Source organism: Schistocerca americana, chromosome 2, assembly GCF_021461395.2.
Source record: "Schistocerca americana isolate TAMUIC-IGC-003095 chromosome 2, iqSchAmer2.1, whole genome shotgun sequence".
In the NCBI taxonomy this organism is placed as follows: Eukaryota; Metazoa; Arthropoda; class Insecta; order Orthoptera; family Acrididae; genus Schistocerca; species Schistocerca americana.
Genome location: NC_060120.1, coordinates 696,046,204 through 696,067,601, shown reverse-complemented (window position 1 = coordinate 696,067,601; position 21,398 = coordinate 696,046,204). Strand labels below are relative to the sequence as shown.

The 21,398-nt window shown below is 43.2% G+C and overlaps 1 protein-coding gene across 1 annotated transcript in view; it reads left to right on the top strand.

Moving 5' to 3' along the window:
- Nucleotides 1-21,398, top strand: part of LOC124595273 (U6 snRNA-associated Sm-like protein LSm4) — a 58,616-nt gene that overhangs the window by 14,049 nt on the left and 23,169 nt on the right. The window contains exons 2-3 of the mRNA XM_047133948.1: nucleotides 17,759-17,800; nucleotides 17,893-17,991. Of these exons, the coding sequence (XP_046989904.1) occupies nucleotides 17,759-17,800; nucleotides 17,893-17,991 (141 nt within the window). The remainder of the gene's footprint in view (nucleotides 1-17,758; nucleotides 17,801-17,892; nucleotides 17,992-21,398) is intronic.

Here is a 21,398-nt window from a genome sequence, read left to right as displayed (position 1 = left end):
GACCTGAAGAAATTGTGTGTAACAAAAAACTGGTAATGGGACTCCTTGCACTATTTAAGGGCATTGGTTGGCTTTACTAGATATACGGGGAGCGATACCACACAATAAACTTGGTTTCGGTGCAGGCAGTGCCAGGTTAGACGTAAGCTGTTTTAGCTTCCCTGTCAAAATCGAATCATCAAATCAAATCAGCGTCCTGGCAGAGGCTGGAGTCCCTCCATTGCAGGTCAGGTGTGTGCAACTGTGCGCCAGTTACCTTACACACGTTCTTAGTTCTCCTGTGCATCCGAATTACCATCTGCATTTCCCGCCCATGGCGGTTCATCTCCCACATTGGCGGCCCCGGTCAGGGCTTACAATTGCAGTTCGCATCTGAGCCCTTCTATCTGAACTGCCTTTACCACCTACATTCAAGGTCCATTTGCATACACCTCCATGGTGTACACCTAGGCTGTGGCTTTACCTGGGCCTTTCACATGGCCAAAGGGTTCACCCCATGGCTCTCCGCTGTCATTTCCTCTCGATTCTTGGCATGTACCAAGGCCATGAAGTGGTTTACACCGACGGCTCGATGGCTGATGGTCACGTCGCTTTGCGTATGTCCATGGAGGACATAATGAGCAGCATTCCTTGCCCGATGGCTGCAGTGTTTTCACTGCAGAGCTGGTGGCTATATCTCGTGCTCTTGACCACTTCTGTTCATGCCCAGGGGAGTCATTTCTTCTGTGTACTGACTCCTTGAGCAGCCTACAAGCTATCGACCAGTAATACACTTGTCATCATTTGGTAGCGACTATCCAGGAGTCCATCTATGTCCTGGAATGGTCCGGTCATTCAGTGGTGTTTGTGTGGTCCCCAGGACATGACAGAATCCCAGCCAACGAACTTGCTGACAGGCTGGCCAAACAGGCTACACGGAAACTGCTTATGGAGATCAGCATTCCAATAACTGACCTGCATTCGTTTTTACGCTGCCAGGTTTTTCAGCTTTGGGAGACGGAATGGCATAGTCTTGTTACACACAACAAACTGTGTACTATTGAGGAGATTATGAATGTGTGGCAGTCCTCCATGCGAGCCTCTCGCAGGGACTCTGTGGTTCTCTGCTGGCTCCACGTTGTCCACACTTGGGCGACCCACAGCTACATTTTGTGCCATTAAGACCTGTCACCTCAGTGTCGATGCAGCGCCCAGTTGACAGTGGCCCATATTCTGGTGCACTGCCCCACTTCGACTGTCGTGTGACGAAATTTTCGGTTATCGGACTCGTTGCCGCTAATTTTATGTGACAATGCCTCATTGGCTGATTTAGTTGTACGTTTTATTCATGAGAGTGGGTTTTATCATTTGATATAAGTTTTAACGCATGTCCTTAGTCCCTCTGTGTCCTCCACCCTAGTGCTTTTAGGGTTGAGGTTTTAATGTATTGCAGAGTGGCTGGCTTCTCCTTTTTATACTCATGGTCTGCCAGCCATGGTACTCTGTTTTATTGTTTTAATCTCTTGTACCTATTTCTTGCGTTTCTGTAATTTTCGTCTCCCATTTTCTCCATTTAAGTGTTGCCCTTCCGTCGTTCTTGTGGTTTTTCCTTTCTCTCCGTTTTGTGTTGTCAGTCTCGCTTGTTTTATTCCCACCCTTGTGGAATTGTTTTATTCAGCTCAAGGGACCAATGACCTAGCAGTATGGTCCCTTCGCCCCTCTTTTAAACCAACCAAGCAATATCTCCCCTTTCTGTCAGATTGCATTGATGAGATTGTAAAAGACGTCTTCAATGTGATAACTGCCAGCAGGTGCCATGGTGGACCATAGATATTGCAATAGGTTTTCAGGATCATCAAAGTGCCCTTCAACAATTCAAGCAACATCCTCTGCAGCCCAACTTTTCAGTGACTTTGTTCTAAAGCTTGCTCTCCAAACAAACTCAGTAAGAAGGATGGGAACACTACAGCTCCTCCCTGGGAATGTATGTTTCTTCAGTTAGCCTTCTGCTGCCGAGCAGTGTGTCAGCAGTGCGCAAGTAGCAGCATTACTGCATTTACTAGGCAGTCTTGTATTTTAATAACGGTTTAAATTTTATTTTGAATTGTTTGTGCTCTCTGTAGATTAGTTCAGACGTTCTTTGCACAACAATTTTTAGCATGGATAGGGACTGCGACTGCCGTGTTCGGATACAGGCTGAGTAGGCATCCCTTCGCTCCCAGCTTCAGGCTGTGTTGGCTTCGGTCACACAGCTTGAGGCTGTTGCCAATGGGCATCACTGTTAGGGATGGACAGCTCGTCCCACGCATCCCCCGATCAGACTACGGCTGTGGTTGCCCAGGATACTGCCCACATTGAGGCTGACCCCTCACCCGTGGTAGAGGGGGGGGGGGGGGTCATCTCGAGGTGTGGCAGGGGGCGAAAGACATTCCGGAGGTCTGAACGGAAGGCCTCTCCAGTTTGTCTGACGAACCGGTTTCAGGCTCTGTCTCCGGCTGTCACTGATCTTTGGCCAGACATGGCTGCTTGTCCTGTTGCATAGGTTGCTCCTCAGTCTGCAAGACCCGGGCGGTCGCAGAGGGTGGGCTTCCTGGTAGTTGGGAGCTTCAATGTCAGGCGCGTAATGGGGCCCCTTAGGGATATGGCTGCAAGGGAGGGGGAAAAAACCAATGTGCACTCCGTGTGCATACCAGGGGGAGTCATTCCATATGTGGAAAGGGTCCTTCCGGATGCCATGAAGGGTACAGGGTGCACCCATCTGCAGGTGGTCGCTTATGTTGGCACCAATGATGCGTGTCGCTATGGATGGGAGGAAATCCTCTCTGGCTTCCGGCGGCTATCTGATTTGGTGAAGACAGCAAGTCTCGCTAGCAGGATGAAAGCAGAGCTCACCATCTGCAGCATCATCGACAGGACTGACTGCGAAACCTTCGGTACAGAGCCGAGTGGAGGGTCTGAATCAGAGGCTGAGATGGTTTGCGACCGTGTGGGTTGCAGATTCCTCGACTTGCGCCATAGGGTGGTGGGGTTTCGGGTTCCGCTGGATAGGTCAGGAGTCCACTACACACAGCATGTGGCTACATGGGTAGCAGGGGTTGTATGGCGTGGACTGGGCGTTTTTTTAGGATAGATGGCCTTGGGCAAGTACAGAAAGGGCAACAGCCTCAAAGGGTGTGAGACAGAGTCAGTACAACAGGGGACCAAGCAGTGGTCGGTATTGTAATTGTAGACTGTACTCTGTAGGGTGGACTCTGAGCTAAATATTTGTAGTATTGTTCCCAAAACCGATCGCGGTCCTCTGGTTTGGAGCCGAGTAGAAGGCTTAAACCAGAGGCTCAGACCTCCGCTATCGGGTGGAGAAATGTAGGGTCCCCCTGAATAGGTCAGGCATGCACTACACGCAGGAAGCGGCTACAAGGGTAGCGGAGTACGTGTGGAGTGCACATGTGGGTTTTTTAGGTTAGAGGATTCCCTCCCTAGGCCCGACAAGACGCCTCCTGAGACGCGGCAAGGTAGGAGTAGACAAAATGCAACAGGGAATAACAATATTAATGTGCTAATAGTAAACTGCAGGAGCGTCTATAGAAAGGTCCCAGAACTGCTCTCATTAATAAATGGTCACAATGCCCACAGGGACAGAAAGTTGGCTGAAACCAGACATAAACAGTAATGAAATCCTAAACTCAGATTGGAATGTGTACCACAGAGACAGGCTGGACAGTGAAGGGGGAGACGTGTTTATAGCGATAAGAAGTGCAATAGTATCGAAGGAAATTGATGGAGATCCGAAATGTGAGATAATTTAGGTGAAGGTCACGGTTAAAGCAGGTTCAGACATGTTAATTGGATGTCTCTATAGACCCCCTGGCTCAGCAGCTGTTGTGGCTGAGCACCTGAAGGATAATTTGGAAAATATTTCGAGTAGATTTCCCCACCATGTAATAGTTCTGGGTGGAGATTTTAATTTGCCGGATATAGACTGGGAGACTCAAATGTTCATAACGGGTGGCAGGGACAAAGAATCCAGTGAAATTTTTTGAAGTGCATTATCTGAAAACTACCTTGACCAGTTAAAACAGAGAACCGACTCGAGGCGATAACATATTAGACCTTCTGGTGACAAGCAGACCCGAACTATTTGAAACAGTTAACGCAGAACAGGGAATCAGCAATCATAAAGCGGTTACTGCATCAATGATTTCAGCTGTAAATAGAAATATTTAAAAAGGTAGGAAGATTTTTCTGTTTAGCAAAAGTGACAAAAAGCAGATTTCAGAGTACCTGACGGCCCAACATAAAAGTTTTGTCTCAAGTACAGATAGTGTTAAGGGTCAGTGGACAAAGTTCAAAAAAATCGTTCAATATGCATTAGATGAGTATGTGCCAAGCAAGATCGTAAGAGATGGAAAAGAGCCACTGTGGTACAACAATAGAGTTAGAAAACTGCTGCGGAAGCAAAGGGAACTTCACAGCAAACATAAACATAGCCAAAGCCTTGCAGACAAACAAAATTTACGCGAAGCGAAATGTAGTGTGAGGAGGGCTATGCAAGAGGCATTCAATGAATTCGAAAGTAAAGTTCTATGTACTGACTTGGCGGAAAATCCTAAGAAATTTTGGTCTTATGTCAAAGCGGTAGGTGGATCAAAACAAAATGTCCGGACAGTCTGTGACCAAAATGGTACTGAAACGGGGGATGACAGACTAAAGGCCGAAATACTAAATGTCTTTTTCCAAAGCTGTTTCACAGAGGAAGACTCCAGTGTAGTTCCTTCTCTAGATTGTCGCACAGATGACAAAATGGTAGATATCGAAATAGCCGTCAGAGGGATAGAGAAACAATTAAAATCGCTCAGAAGAGGAAAGGCCGCTGGACCTGATGGGATACCAGTTCGATTTTACACAGAGTACGTGAAGGAACCTGCCCCCCTTCTTGCAGCGGTGTACTGTAGGTCTCTAGAAGAGCGTATCATTCCAAAGGATTGGAAAAGGGCACAGGTCATCCCCATTTTCAAGAAGGGACGTCGAACAGATGTGCAGAACTATAGACCTATATCTCTAACGTCAATTAGTTGTAGAATTTTGGAACACGTATTGTGTTCGAGTATAATGACTTTTCTGGAGACTAGAAATCTACTCTGTAGGAATCAGCATGGGTTTCGAAAAAGACGGTCGTGTGAAACCCAGCTCGCACTATTTGTTCACGAGACTCAGAGGGCCATAGACACGGGTTCACAGGTAGATGCCGTGTTTCTTGACTTCCGCAGGGCGATCGATACAGTTCCCCACAGTCGTTTAATGAACAAAGTAAGAGCATATGGACTATCAGACCAATTGTGTGATTGGATTGAAGAGTTCCTAGATAACAGAACGCAGCATGTCATTCTCAATGGAGAGAAGTCTTCCGAAGTAAGAGTGATTTCAGGTGTGCCGCAGGGGAGTGTCGTAGGACCGTTGCTATTCACAATATACATAAATGACCTTGTGGATGACATCAGAAGTCACTGAGGTTTTTGCGGATGATGCTGTGGTATATCGAGAGGTTGTAACAATGGAAAATTGTACTGAAATGCAGGAGGATCTGCAGCGAATTGACGCATGGTGCAGGGAATGGCAATTGAATCTCAATGTAGACAAGTGTAATGTGCTGTGAATACATAGAAAGAAAGAAAGATCACTTATCATTTAGCTACAATATAGCAGGTCAGCAACTGGAAGCAGTAAATGCCATAAATTATCTGGGAGTACGCATTAGGAGTGATTTAAAATGGAATGATCATATAAAGTTGATCATCGGTAAAGCAGATGCCAGACTGAGATTCATTGGAAGAATCCTAAGGAAATGTAATCCAAAAACAAAGGAAGTAAGTTACAGTACGCTTGTTCGCCCGCTACTTGAATACTGCTCAGCAGTGTGGGATCCGTACCAGATAGGGTTGATAGAGGAGATACAGAGGATCCAACGGAGAGCAGCGCGCTTCGTTACAGGATCATTTAGTAATCACAAAAGTGTTACGGGGATGATAGATAAACTCCAGTGGAAGACTCTGCAGGAGAGATGCTCAGTAGCTCTGTACGGGCTTTTGTTGAAGTTTCGAGAACATACCTTCACCGAAGAGTCAAGCAGTATATTGCTCCCTCCTACGTATATCTCGCGAAGAGACCATGAGGATAAAATCGGAGAGATCAGAGCCCACACAGAGACATACCGACAGTCCTTCGTTCCACGAACAATACGAGACTGGAATAGAAGGGAGAACCGATAGAGGTACTTACGGTACCCTCCGCCACACACCGTCAGGCGGCTTGCGGAGTATGGATGTAGATGTAGATGTAGACTGTCGAAGCTGCGTTGGTAAAGTACCTGAACTTCAAGCGCTGATAGAAAGCACCGAAGCTGAAATCATTATAGGTACGGAAAGCTGGCTGAAGCCAGAGATAAATTCTGCCAAAATTTTTACAAAGGCACAGACGGTGTTCAGAAAGGATAGATTGCGTGCAACCGTTGGTGGCGTGTTTGTCGCTGTTAGTAGTAGTTTATCCTGTAGTGAAATAGAAGTGGATAGTTCCTGTGAATTATTATGGGTGGAGGTTATACTCAACAACCGAGCTAGGTTAATAATTGGCTCCTTTTACCGACCTCTCGACTCAGCAGCATTAGTGGTAGAACAACTGAGAGAAAATCCGGAATACATTTCACATAAATTGCCTCAGCATGTTATAGTCTAAGGTGGAGATTTCAATTTACCAGATACAGACTGGGACACTCAGGTGTTTAGGATGGGTGGTAGGGACAGAGCATCGAGTGACATTATGCTGAGTGCACTATCCGAAAATTACCTTAGCAATTAAACAGAGAACCGACTCTTTGGAGATAACATCTTGGACCTACAGATAGCAAAATGACCCAAACTTTTCGACTCTGTAAGTGCAGAACAGGGAATCAGTGATGGTAAGGCTGTTGCAGCATCCCTAATATGGAAGTAAATAGGAGTATAGAAAAAGGGAGGAAGGTTTATCTGTTTAGCAAGAGTAATAGGAGGCAGATTTCAGACCACCTAACAGATCAAAACGAAAATTTCTGTTCCGACACTGACAATGTTGAGTGTTTATGGAAAAAGTTCAAGGCAATCGTAAAATGCGTTTTAGACAGGTATGTGCCGAGTAAAACTGTGAGGGATGGGAAAAACCCACCGTGGTTCAACAACAAAGTTAGGAAACTACTGCGAAAGCAAAGAGCTTCACTGCAAATTTAAACGCAGCCAAAACCTCTCAGACAAACAGAAGCTAAACGATGTCAAAGTTAGCATAAGGAGGGCTATGTGTGAAGCGTTCAGTGAATTCAAAAGTAAAATTCTATGTACTGACTTGGCAGAAAATCCTAGGAAGTTCTGGTCTTACGTTAATTCAGTAAGTGGATCGAAACAGCATATCCAGGCACTCTGGGATGACAATGGCATTGAAACAGAGTATGACATGCTTAAAGCTGAAATACTAAACACCTTTTTCCAAAGCTGTTTCACAGAGGAAGACTGCACTGCAGTTCCTTCTCTAAATCCTTGCACAAACGAAAAAATGGCTGACATCGAAATAAGTGTCCAAGGAATAGAAAAGCAACTGAAATCTCTCAACAGAGGAAAGTCCACTGGACCTGACGGGATACTAATTCGATTCTACACAGAGTATGCGAAAGAACTTGCCCTCTTCTATCAGCTGTGTACCAAAAGTCTCTAGAGGAACAGAAGGTTCCAAATGATTGGAAAAGAGCACAGGTAGTTCCAGTTTTTAAGAAAGGTCGTCAAGCAGATGTGCAAAACTATCCCTGACATCGATCTGTTGTAGAATTTTAGAACATGTTTTTTGCTCGCATATCATGTCATTTCTGGAAACCCAGAATCTACTCTGTAGGAATCAACATAGATTCCGGAAACAGCAATCGTGTGAGACCCAACTCACTTTATTTGTTCATGAGACCCAGAAAATATTAAATACAGGCTCCCAGGTAGATGCCATTTTCCTTGACTTCCTGAAGGTGTTCGATACAGTTCTGCACTGTCACCTGATAAACAAAGTAAGAGCCTACAGAATATCAGACCAGCTGTGTGGCTGGATTGAAGAGTTTTTAGCAAACAGAACACAGTATGTTTTTCTCAATGGAGAGACGTCTACAGACATTAATGTAACTTCTGGCATGCCACAGGGGAGTGTTATGGGACCATTGATTTTCACAATATATATAAATGACCTAGTAGATAGTGTCAGAAGTTCCATGCAGCTTTTCGCAGATGATGCTGTAGTATACAGAGAAGTTGCAGCATTAGAAAATTGCAGCGAAATGCAGGAAGATCTGCAACGGATAGGCACTTGGTGCAGGGAGTGGCAACTGACACTTAACATAGACAAATGTAATGTATTGCGAATACAGAGAAAGAAGGATCCTTTATTGTATGATTATATGATAGCTGAACAAACACTGGTAGCAGCTACTTCTGTAAAATATCTGGGAGTATGCGTACGGAACGATTTGAAGTGGTATGATCATATAAAATTAATTGTTGGTAAGGCGGGTGCCAGGTTGAGATTCATTGGGAGAGTCCTTAGAAAATGTAGTCCATCAACAAAGGAGGTGGCTTACAAAACACTCGTTCGACCTATACTTGAGTATTGCTCATCAGTGTGGGATCCGTACCAGGTCGGGTTGACAGAGGAGATAGAGAAGATGCAAAGAAGAGCGGCGCGTTTCGTCACAGGGTTATTTGGTAAGCGTGATAGCGGGGTTACGGAGATGTTTAGAAAACTCAAATGGCAGACTCTGCAAGAGAGGCGCTCTGCATCGCGGTGTAGCTTGCTGTCCAGGTTTCGAGAGGGTGCGTTTCTGGATGAGGTATCGAAGATATTGCTTCCCGCTACTTATACCTCCCGAGGAGATCACGAATGTAAAATTAGAGAGTTTCGAGCACGCATGGAGGCTTTCCGGCAGTCATTCTTCCTGCGAACCATACGCGACTGGAACAGGGAAGGGAGGTAATGACAGTGGCACGTAAAGTGCCCTCCACCACACACTGTTGGGTGGCTTGCGGACTATAAAGGTAGATGTGGATGTAGATCCCATGTTTGGACCAAGCTCCTTAGTATTCTGGGCTGCCAGTGACCAATAAGTGTTTTGGGTCTTGTCCTTCGGGGTGGTTTTTGTACTGATGAGTCGGTTCTTGCTGAACACATTGCATAAACACACTCTTCTTACCCGCTACCTTTCTAATTCAGAAATAACATGTTGAAGATGTCCCTCTGTGTACCTAGAGTTCGGGTCCAGCTGGATTACATCATGGTCAGGCAGAGATTCGGAAAAAGATGTACCCAGGACCAAATATAGACTCAATCACAATTTGTTAATGATGTTTGAAAACCATCAGGAAGAATTGGTGTGAAAGGGAGTGGGATACTGAAGTACTTCAGGAAAGATGAGAAGCGTCTGGAGTTCACTAAGGATGCAGATCCTGCGATAGGGAATGTCAGAACAGTCAGTTCAGTAGAAGAGGAGTGAACATCTCTAAAAAGGACAATCATGGAAGTTAGACAGCCAAACATAGTTTCAATAAGTAAACGAGAAAAAACTTTGGATAACTGAAGAAATACTTCAGTTTATTGACAAAAGAAGTAAGTACAAGAATATTCCGATGTTGATGCTATAACACATTACAAGAAATACTGCAAAATATTAAAGACTGAAATATGGACGTCAAAGCAAATATATTACAAGGAAAAGATAGTCATATCAGATAACAAAATAAAGACAATATGGGAAATAGTGAAGGAGGAGACCAGTAGAACCGGACATGAAGAGGAACAAATAGCATTAAGAGTAAATTATACATTGGTGACAGATGTGTATAGTGTTGCAGAACTTTTTGACAAACATTATATAACTGTTACTGAAAACATGGGGTTGTCAGGTTCGGTAGATGCTGCTATGGAATACCTCAGACCAGACATTTCAAGTAACTTCCATAATATGAATTTGACCCTCACTACCCCAGCAGAAATAATGTCCATCATAAAAATCTTTAAAATCAAAAACATCTAGTGGGTAATGAAATATCAACAAAGTTAATTAAAGCACGTGATTCTGAGCTAAGTAACTTATTAAGTTATCTGTGTAACCAGTTATTTCAGTGGAATATTTCCTGAGTGGTTGAAATATGCTGAAGTTTAAGAAGGGAGATAAAGAAATAGTATCAAATTTCCGTCCAATTTCACTGTTGCCAGCATTCTCAGAAATTTTAAAAAAGTAATGTAAAATCGGCTTTATAACCATCTTATTTCAAATAACATACTGTCAAAGTCACAGTTTGGTTTTCTAAAGGGTTCATGTGGTGTCACCGCCAGACACCACACTTGCTAGGTGGTAGCCTTTAAATCGGCCGTGGTCCGGTAGTATACGTCGGACCCACGTGTCGCCACTATCAGTGATTGCAGACCGAGCGCCGCCACACGGCAGGTCTAGAGAGACTTCCTAGCACTCGCCCCAGTTGTACAGCTGACTTTGCTAGCGATGGTTCACTGACAAATTACGCTCTCATTTGCCGAGACGATAGTTAGCATAGCCTTCAGCTACGTCATTTGCTATGACCTAGCAAGGCGCCATTATCAATTGCTATTTATCTTGTGATGCATGTACCGTCAGACCGATGTTCACCAATTATGGATTAAAGTTAAGTATTCCAACAGATACGTACTATTTTTGCTAGTCTCATATCCCTGACTTGTCCCAGACCTCACGCCACCCTGCGTAAGCTTAAACGCGTGCCTTTTGGCTACCCGTCACCGTCGATTGGCTGTCTTGCCAGTCCACAACAGTTCAGATATTGAGAAGGCTATCTACACTTACAGTGAAAATGTGCTTAATTCATTAGATAAAAAATTGCAGGCAACTGGTATATTTTGTGATCTGTCAAAGGCATTTGACTGTGTAAATCACAATATTCTTTTAAGTAAATTAGAATATTATAGTGTAACAGGAAATGCTGCAAAATGGTTCAAATCTTATATCTCTGGCAGGAAACAAAGGGTGTTATTAGGAAAGAGACATGTATCAAGCTATCAGGCATCATCCAACTGGGAACTAATTACATGTAGGGTCCCACATGGTTCCATTTTGGGCCCTTACTTTTTCTTGCATATATCAATGACCTTTCATCAGTAACATTACCAGATGCCAAGTTCGTTTTGTTTGCCAATGATACAAACATTGCAATAAATAGCAAATCAAGTGTAGTCTTAGAAAGATCAGCTAATAAAATATTAGTGGACATTAATCACTGGTTCCTAGCCAATTCTTTGTCACTAAACTTTGAAAAAACACACTACATGCAGTTCAGAACTTGTAAGGGGTGTCCCAGGAGTATATGTCTAACATACGATGACAAGAAGTTAGAAGAAGTGGACAGTGTTAAATTCTTGGGATTATAGCTTGATAATAAATTCAACTGGGAGGAGCACACAACAACTGCTGAAGCGTCTTAACAAATCCCTATTTGCAATGCGAATTGTGTCAGACATAGGGGATATGAAAATGAAAAAGCTGGCATACTATGCTTACTTTCATTCCATAATGTCACATGGGATTAATTTTTGGGGTAATTCATCAAGCCAAGATAAAGTTATCCAGGCACAAAAACATGCAGTAAGAGTTTATGTGGTGTGAACTCAAGAACATCCTGCAGAAGCCTGTTTAGGGAACTAGGGATACTAACTACTGCTTCCCAATATATTTATTCCTTAATAAAATTTGTCATTAAAAATATATCACTTTTTCAAACCAACAGCTCAATTCATGGAATCAGTACTAGAAATAAGAATAATCTTCCCAAGGATTTAAAGTCACTTAGTCTTCTACAAAAAGGTGTGCATTATTCAGGAACACACATTTTCAATAACTTGCCAGCAGCCATAAAAAGCTTAACAACCAATGAAATTTAGTTTAAGAGAAGCCTAAAGGATTTATTGGTAGCCAACTCCTTCTACTCCATTGATGAATTTCTCAGTAAAACCAACTGATTTTGTGTGTGTGTGTGTGTGTGTGTGTGTGTGTGTGTGTGTGTGTGTGTGTGTGTGTGTGTGTCTATATATATATATATATATATATATATATATATATACAGGGTGTTTCAAAAATGACCGGTATATTTGAAATGGCAATAAAAACTAAACGAGCAGCGATAGAAATACACCGTTTGTTGCAATATGCTTGGGACAACAGTACATTTTCAGGCGGACAAACTTTCGAAATTACAGTAGTTACAATTTTCAACAACAGATGGCGCTGCAAGTGATGTGAAAGATATAGAAGACAACGCAGTCTGTGGGTGTGCCATTCTGTACGTCGTGTTTCTGCTGTAAGCGTGTGCTGTTCGCAACGTGCAAGTGTGCTGTAGACAACATGGTTTATTCCTTAGAACAGAGGATTTTTCTGGTGTTGTAATTCCACCGCCTAGAACACAGTGTTGTTGCAACAAGACGAAGTTTTCAACGGAGGTTTAATGTAACCAAAGGACCGAAAAGCGATACAATAAAGGATCTGTTTGAAAAATTTCAACGGACTGGGAACGTGATGGATGAACGTGCTGGAAAGGTAGGGCGACCGCGTATGGCAACCACAGAGGGCAACGCGCAGCTAGTGCAGCAGGTGATCCAACAGCGGCCTCGGGTTTCCGTTCGCCATGTTGCAGCTGCGGTCCAAATGATGCCAACGTCCACGTATCGTCTCATGCGCCAGAGTTTACACCTCTATCCATACAAAATTCAAACGCGGCAACCCCTCAGCGCCGCTACCATTGCTGCACGAGAGACATTTGCTAACGATATAGTGCACAGGATTGATGACGGCGATATGCATGTGGGCAGCATTTGGTTTACTGACGAAGCTTATTTTTACCTGGACGGCTTCGTCAATAAACAGAACTGGCGCATATGGGGAACCGAAAAGCCCCATGTTGCAGTCCCATCGTCCCTGCATCCTCAAAAAGTACTGGTCTGGGCCGCCATTTCTTCCAAAGGAATCATTGGCCCATTTTTCAGATCCGAAACGATTACTGCATCATGCTATCTGGACAATCTTCGTGAATTTTTGGCGGTACAAACTGCCTTAGACGACACTGCGAACACCTCGTGGTTTATGCAAGATGGTGCCCGGCCACATCGCACGGCCGACGTCTTTAATTTCCTGAATGAATATTTCGATGATCGTGTGATTGCTTTGGGCTATCCGAAACATACAGGAGGCGGCGTGGATTGGCCTCCCTATTCGCCAGACATGAACTCCTGTGACTTCTTTCTGTGGGGACACTTGAAAGACCAGGTGTACTGCCAGAATCCAGAAACAATTGAACAGCTGAAGCAGTACATCTCATCTGCATGTGAAGCCATTCCGCCAGACACGTTGTCAAAGGTTTCGGGTAATTTCATTCAGAGACTACGCCATATTATTGCTACGCATGGTGGATATGTGGAAAATATCGTACTATAGAGTTTCCCAGACCGCAGCGCCATCTGTTGTTGAAAATTGTAACTACTGTAATTTCGAAAGTTTGTCTGCCTGAAAATGTACTGTTGTCCCAAGCATATTGCAACAAACGGTGTATTTCTATCGCTGCTCGTTTAGTTTTTATTGCCGTTTCAAATATACCGGTCATTTTAGACACACACAAAAATATTCCTTATACACAGATATTCCGCACGTCCAGGGCCTCGCTGCGATGGAGCATTTCCTTTCCCGCCAATCACCTGCCACCCTACCTAAAACCTCTTTCCTCATCACCTTAGCCAGCTTCATCCTGACCCACAACTTCTTCACTTTTGAAGGCCAGACATACCAACAATTAAAGGTAACAGCCATGGGTACCAGGATGGCCCCCTCGTACGCCAACCTATTCATGGGTCGCTTAGAGGAAGCCTTCTTGGTTACCCAGGCCTGCCAACCCAAAGTTTGGTACAGATTTATTGATGACATCTTCATGATGTGGACTCACAGTGAAGAAGAACTCCAGAATTTCCTCTCCAACCTCAACTCCTTTGGTTACATCAGATTCACCTAGTCCTACTCCAAATCCCATGCCACTTTCCTTGACGTTGACCTCCACCTGTCCAATGGCCAGCTTCACACGTCCGTCCACATCAAACCCACCAACAAGCAACAGTACCTCCATTATGACAGGTGCCACCCATTCCACATCAAACGGTCCCTTCCCTACAGCCTAGGTCTTCGTGGCAAACGAATCTGCTCCAGTCCGGAATCCCTGAACCATTACACCAACAACCTGACAACAGCTTTCGCATCCCGCAACTACCCTCCCGACCTGGTACAGAAGCAAATAACCAGAGCCACTTCCTCATCCTCTCAAACCCAGAATCCCCCACAGAAGAACCACAAAAGTGCCCCGCTTGTGACAGGATACTTTCCGGGACTGGACCAGACTCTGAATGTGGCTCTCCAGCAGGGATACGATTTCCTCAAATCCTGCCCTGAAATGAGATCCATCCTTCATGAAGTCCTCCCCACTCCACCAAGAGTGTCTTTCCGCCGTCCACCTAACCTTCGTAACTTCTTAGTTCATCCCTATGAAATCCCCAAACCACCTTCCCTACGCTCTGGCTCCTACCCTTGTAACCACCCCCAGTGTAAAACCTGTCCTATGCACCCTCCCACCACCACCTACTCCAGTCCTGTAACCCGGAAGGTGTACACGATCAAAGGCAGAGCCACGTGTGAAAGCACCCACGCGATTTACCAACTGACTTGCCTACACTGTGATGCATTCTATGTGGGAATGACCAGCAACAAACTGTCCATTCGCATGAATGGACACAGGCAGACAGTGTTTGTTGGTAATGAGGATCACCCTGTGGCTAAACATGCCTTGGTGCACGGCCAGCACATCTTGGCACAGTGTTACACCGCCCGGGTTATCTGGATACTACCCACTAACACCAACCTATCCGAACTCCGGAGATGGGAACTTGCTCTTCAATATATCCTGTCTTCCCATTATCCACCAGGCCTCAATCTCCGCTAATTTCAAGTTGCCGCCACTCATACCTCACCTGTCTCATTCAACAACATCTTTGCCTCTGCACTTCCGCCTCGACTGACACCTCTGCCCAAACTCTTTGCCTTTGAATATGTCTGCTTGTGTCTGTATATGTGTGGATGGATATGTGTGTGTGTGTGTGTGTGTGTGTGTGTGTGTGTGTGTGTGTGTGTGCGAGTGTGCGAGTGTATACTCGTCCTTCTTTCCCCCTAAGGTAAGTCTTTCCGCTTCCGGGATTGGAATGACTCCTTATCCTCTCCCTTAAAACCCACATCCTTTCGTCTTTCCCTCTCCTTGCCTCTTTCCTGACGAAGCAACCGTTATTCCACGTGGGAAAAATATATCTAAAAACAAAGATGATGTGACTTACCAAATGAAAGAGCTGGCAGGTCGACAGACACACAAACAAACAAACACAAACATGAGGCAACAGTTTGTTGCGAAAGCTTGAATTTTGTGTATGTTTGTGTTTGTTTGTATGTCTGTCGACCTGCCAGCACTTTCATTTGGTTGCTTCATCAGGAAAGAGGGAAGGAGAGGGAAAGATGAAAGGATGTGGTTTTTAGGGAGAGGGTAAGGAGTCATTCCAATCCCAGGAGCGGAAAGACTTACCTTAGGGGGGAAAAAAAGGACAGCTATACACTCGCGCGTGCGCGCGTACACACACACACACACACACACACACACACACACACACACACACACTCACTCATATCCAACCGCACACACACAGACACAAGCAGACATTTGTAAAGGCAAAGAGTTTCGGCAGAGATGTCAGTCGAGGCAGAAGTACAGTGGCAAAAATGTTGTTGAAAGACAGGTGAGGTATGAGCGGCGGCAACTTGAAATTAGCGGACGTTGAGGCCTGGCGGATAACGAGAAGAGAGGATATACTGAAGGGCAAGTTCCCATCTCCGGAGTTCTGACAGGTTGGTATTAGTGGGAAGTATCCAGATAACCCGGACGGTGTAACACTGTGCCAAGATGTGCTGGCTGTGCACCAAGGCATGTTTAGCCACAGGGTGGAAAGTGTGTGTTGGAGGCCTCTATGAGAGGGAGGACTTGCTGATGACATAAGAAGGAGAAATTGGGGTAGATTTAGATGGCATAGGTGATCTGGTATTGGTCAGAATTTAAAAGGATGGCTTGAAATCAAATAATGCAGAAGGGATAGACAAAATTCCATTGGAACTTCTAAAATTATTGAAGTAAGTGGCAACCAAATGACTATTAAAGTTGGTGTTTAGGATCTGCTAGACTGGCAGTGCACCATTAGACTTCCGGGAAAAAATTATCCACACAGTTCCGAAGATGGCAAGGGCAGATAAGTGAGAAATGTCGCATAATCAGCTTAACTGTTTATGCATCCAAGCTTCTGACAAGCATAATATACAGAAGAATGGAGAAGAAAATTAGGTTCTGTTAGATGATACAGTTTGTGTTTAGGAAAGGTAAAGTCACCAAAAAGGCATTTCTGATGTTACAGTTGATAATGGAAGCAAGACTGAAGAAAAATCAAAGCACGCTCATAGGATTTGTCAACCTAGAAAAAATTTTTGACAATGTAAAATAGTGCAAAATGTTTAAAATTCTAAGAAAAATAGGAGTAGGATATAGAGAAAGACATATAATCTACAATATGTTCAAGAAGCAACGGAACGGTAAGGTTGGAAGATTGAGAACGAAGTGCTCGGGTGAAAAAGGTTTTAAGACAGGGATGCAGTTCTTCACACCTACTGTTCAGTCTATGCATGTAGAAGCAATGGCAGAAATAAATGAAAGATTAAAGAATGGGATTAAAGTTCAGGGTGAAAGGATATCAGTGATAAGATTTGCCAATGACATTGCTGTCTTCAATTAAAGTAAACAAGAGCTGTTGAATGGAATGAACAGTCCAATGAGTATAGAATACAGATTGATAATAAACTGGAAAAGACAAAAATAATGAGAATTGTGAAAAGCTTAACATCAAAATTGATCACAATGTAGATTAAGTTAAGGAATCATGCTATCTTGGAATCAAAATAACCTGTGATAGATGAAGCAAGGAGGACATAAAAAGCAGACTAACGCAGGCAAGAAAGGGAGACCTAGTCAAGAGAAGACCACTAGTATCAAACATAGGCCTTACTTTGAGGAAAAAATTTCGGAGACTATGTTTGGAGCATGGCATTGAATAGTAGTGAATCACAGCCAGTGGGAAAACAGATGCAGAGGAGAGTCACATGGTGCTACAGAAGAATGTAGAAAATTAGGTGGACTGGTAAGATGGGGTGAAGGAGAAGGGAGAGGACATGGCTTGAGACATCAGGGAATGACCTCTCGGGTGCTAGAGGGAGCTGCAGATGGTAAAAAATGTAAGGGAAGACAGAGATTGCAATACATTCAACCAATAATTCAGGACAGAGGGCACAAGTGCTGTTCTGAGGTGAAAAGACTGACACAGTAGAGAAATTCACACTGGGCCGCATCAAACCAATCTGAAGACTGATGACTAAAACAAGTTATTTATTGTCAGGCATACTCCTGCCATTGACCTGATATAGTCATCGTAAACTCAGACGAGTTCAGAGTAATTTTAGTTGTTGCACAGCATTTTGTAATGGATAAAATCGTAATTATACTAAACGGAAAGTTAAGAAAATATCTGCAGTGAAATGTTTAAATAAGTCACTTTTTTCTTTTTTCAGTTGCCACTGTCATTACTTCGGACAGCACAGAATCATCCCATGGTAAGTTAAAACTTGAAGGCTTGAAAAATGGCAATAATTACAAAAATGTATTAATCATGATGCTGTTACTGATTGACCTCTATTGCTTTTAGTTGGTGGAGCTGAAAAATGGCGAGACCTACAACGGCCACTTAGTTAGCTGTGACAACTGGATGAACATTAATTTAAGAGAAGTTATATGTACATCAAGGGTATGTAAGGACATTGTTAATATCTGATTTTAAAAGCTTTTATGAGAGTGGTGTCTGGTACTTGTGCTGCTTTACAAGTGCTTTTCTTATCTGTGTTGTTTATATTTGTATAGGGTTTGGTAGTACACATGTAATAGTTCATTTATAATTGCAAGTTTGTTAACTTCTGTAAATGAGAGTATGTGACAATATTTTTGAATATGATTTATTGTATTCAGACTTTTGTCATCAGTCTACGGACTGGTTTGATGCGGCCCGCCACGAATTCCTTTCCTGTGCTAACCTCTTCATCTCAGAGTAGCACTTGCAACCTACGTCCTCAATTATTTGCTTGACGTATTCCAATTTCTGTCTTCCTCTACAGTTTTTGCCCTCTACAGCTCCCTCTAGTACCATGGAAGTCATTCAGACTAGTGGCGGTTAATGCTGCTTCCTAGAGGATTACTTTTGAGATCATAACCACATTTATTGGACAGATTTTTCCTCATAATCAGGGACACAATTACACTTCCATCTGCAGCTCCGTGTATCGTGTAATTTGCAACCCTACTGTGTGGCACAGGCATTTACAACTACAGTTGAGTTGCATAAGTTGACCCCTGACAGTTGCAGTGGGCTGGGTGTGGCAGCTTTGTTGTGGGCCTACCTAAACCAGTATACATCTCAATTTTGCCACAGCTCTATAAATGGCAGCCGTTGTGCCAGCAGCCATTAATGCTTCACAGTTGAAAGTTGGCAACAGCTCTGCAAGCTGTTGTGGATCTTCTTACAGAATGTAGCCTGTAATCATTGGATTGACATAGAGAGAGAGAGAGAGAGAGAGAGAGAGAGAGAGAGAGAGAGAGACTGCAAATGCCTATGTTTGAAATACCTCCAGCATTAGCTGCTTCAAAACATAGCAAAAATCAATCTGTTGTGCTATGGGAGGCTAAAAAAGAGCTGCCTATTTTGGTACCTATTTTATCATACTTGATCACTTTCCATATTGGGCATCCACAACTGTTGTGATCAGTTTTGTTAGGGCACAACTCTAATTGTATACAAATATTTGCTGTCACATCTGCTTTTGGCTCCTAGCCATTATCAAGCACTGATCTGTAAGCTATCACAAGAGGAGTCATGTTGTAACTTATCATCTAATCAAATATTTTGTTAACCTTTCAGCAATGGGAGAAGTGCTAGTAAAACACAAAATGCCTTCCAGAGTGACAATGGAGGCACACTGTATATATCAGGATCTGGTAATGAGCAGTATGTTCTCTTGAATGTTTGAAGACACATTGTCTTCACAACATATTAACAGTTCAGACATTTTAACTGTCTCTGGTTGACTTGATTTTTGTCTGTGGCTTAGATAAAATGCAAGCAATTGTGTCCACCACATGTGAAATGCAATAGTACTACCCTTTTTGCACTGCAAGTCTAACCTCAAAGTCCAGGAAATAGTGGCTGGGTGTGGGTCTGGTGAACTAGGACTATTTCCAAGCCTTGGGCTGGTAAGTACTATTAGTCATTTGCTGCCATAAACCCTGGGCATGTTGTGGAGACAACAATATGGTGTGATGGGAATATTGTGCATTTAAGAGAGAAGTGATATTGGTATAATTAACCACGTCATTTGAATGATTAAAGTGTCAAAAACCTCATATGTCCTGTCTGCCATGAATGGCTGTTGAAGCAAAATACTCGCTGGCAGGCACAACCCACTCCTAGAAGAATATCCAGACAAGTTAGGCCCTGTCTGGATGGACATTTACTTGTGTAGCTCCCGCTGTTAAAACTCTGGATGGAGTGGGTAAACCATCTGAGAGAGAGCACCAGTATACAGGCAACAGTGAGACCTTGGATGAAAAGATGTCTTAAGAAAACAACAAAATTGTAGGATTTTTGGTAAAGAGTATAACAAGGCACAAATTTTGCAAAATTATTCATTTATAGGAATTAAGAGAGATGAGTCCTTTTTAAAGATATCACTGTTCTCTATTTGCAAAGTTTTTAAATATAATACTTGATGTTGGAAAGCCAAAAAATGTAACAGCACTGTTCTAGTTTAGACAGCTACATCCAAACAGTTGTTTAAGCTTCTGGTGTCCAAAAAATTAGGTGACTACCATATTGAAACTGAAATTCTTACGCCGAACACCCTTAACTGCAGCAGTGTATAATAACCTTCCACAGTATAATAGAAATTAATCCCAAGAAATAACAGAAAGACTGGGCAAATGTCTCACAGACATAAAGAAGACAATGAAGAAAGTAAATGGGCCACATGTTTTAGCATTAACCTTCCCCATATTGCTGGGGCATACTGCAGCTTGGTTTATCTGCATCAAAGTTACGCTTGACAAGGTGGTTTGAATGCCAAAATGTTGGAATTAACACTCCAGGTTGAAAGAGTGTATGGTAGTTGCAGATGAAATGTACATGAAGCAGATTGATCATGTACCTCTCCACCAAAATGTGTAAACTGTTCAGATGAACATCCTATAAAACAGGGGTTGCTGTATTTGTGCCAAGGAGAGAAAAAAAAAATCAGAAACTGAAGATGAGGAGAGTTGACTATGGCGAGGTTTACAGAGCCCTAAAGGGCCATGCAACCTCCAACATTTCCCACACCTTTTGCAGCAGTTCATAGAAAACATACCGTATTTACTCGAATCTAAGCCGCACTTTTTTCCGGTTTTTGTAATCCAAAAAACCGCCTGCGGCTTAGAATCGAGTGCAAAGCAAGCGGGAGTTCTGAAAAATGTTGGTGGGTGCCGCCACAACTAACTTTTGCCGTCGAATATATGTAGCGCCACACAGGCATGCTTTGTAGGCACAAAGATACATACTGGCACCAAAATCTCTGCGTCAGTAAATAAATTAAAAAAAAAAAGTGGAAGACGAGCCTTTTTCCTCCGCCCAGAGTTTCGACCACTGCATTTTGGTACATTATCCAACGAAGTAAATACAAATTCTGTATTGTTGATCTTCGAATGTAGCAGCATTTCAATGTACTACGAAAATCCGACTGGCAAGACTGTTTGGGATGTCTGTCAATATGGCCAACTCTACGTTCTGAATTTTTTCCTACCTGTGAGAAGAGATGGTTGCTAATAGGAGCTTTTATGAATTGTGAATCACATGTAGTATTCTCTTCGCCATAAGATTAATACGAATATAAACATTTTGCCATGTATTGTTTCGTGTTTGCTACTATCTCATTTAAATCCTGTCTGCCTAATAAACTACGAAACTAGAGTGAGACAACAGCAAACGGGGAAGAATATACATATCATGTCATGTTTATGTTCGTATTATTCTTATGCCTGATAGTGATACAGTCAGAAATGAAGCACGGCAAGTGACGAGATTTTTAAATCTGAGATGTCTCTTTCCTGTGCAGAATGTAATGAACTAAAGAG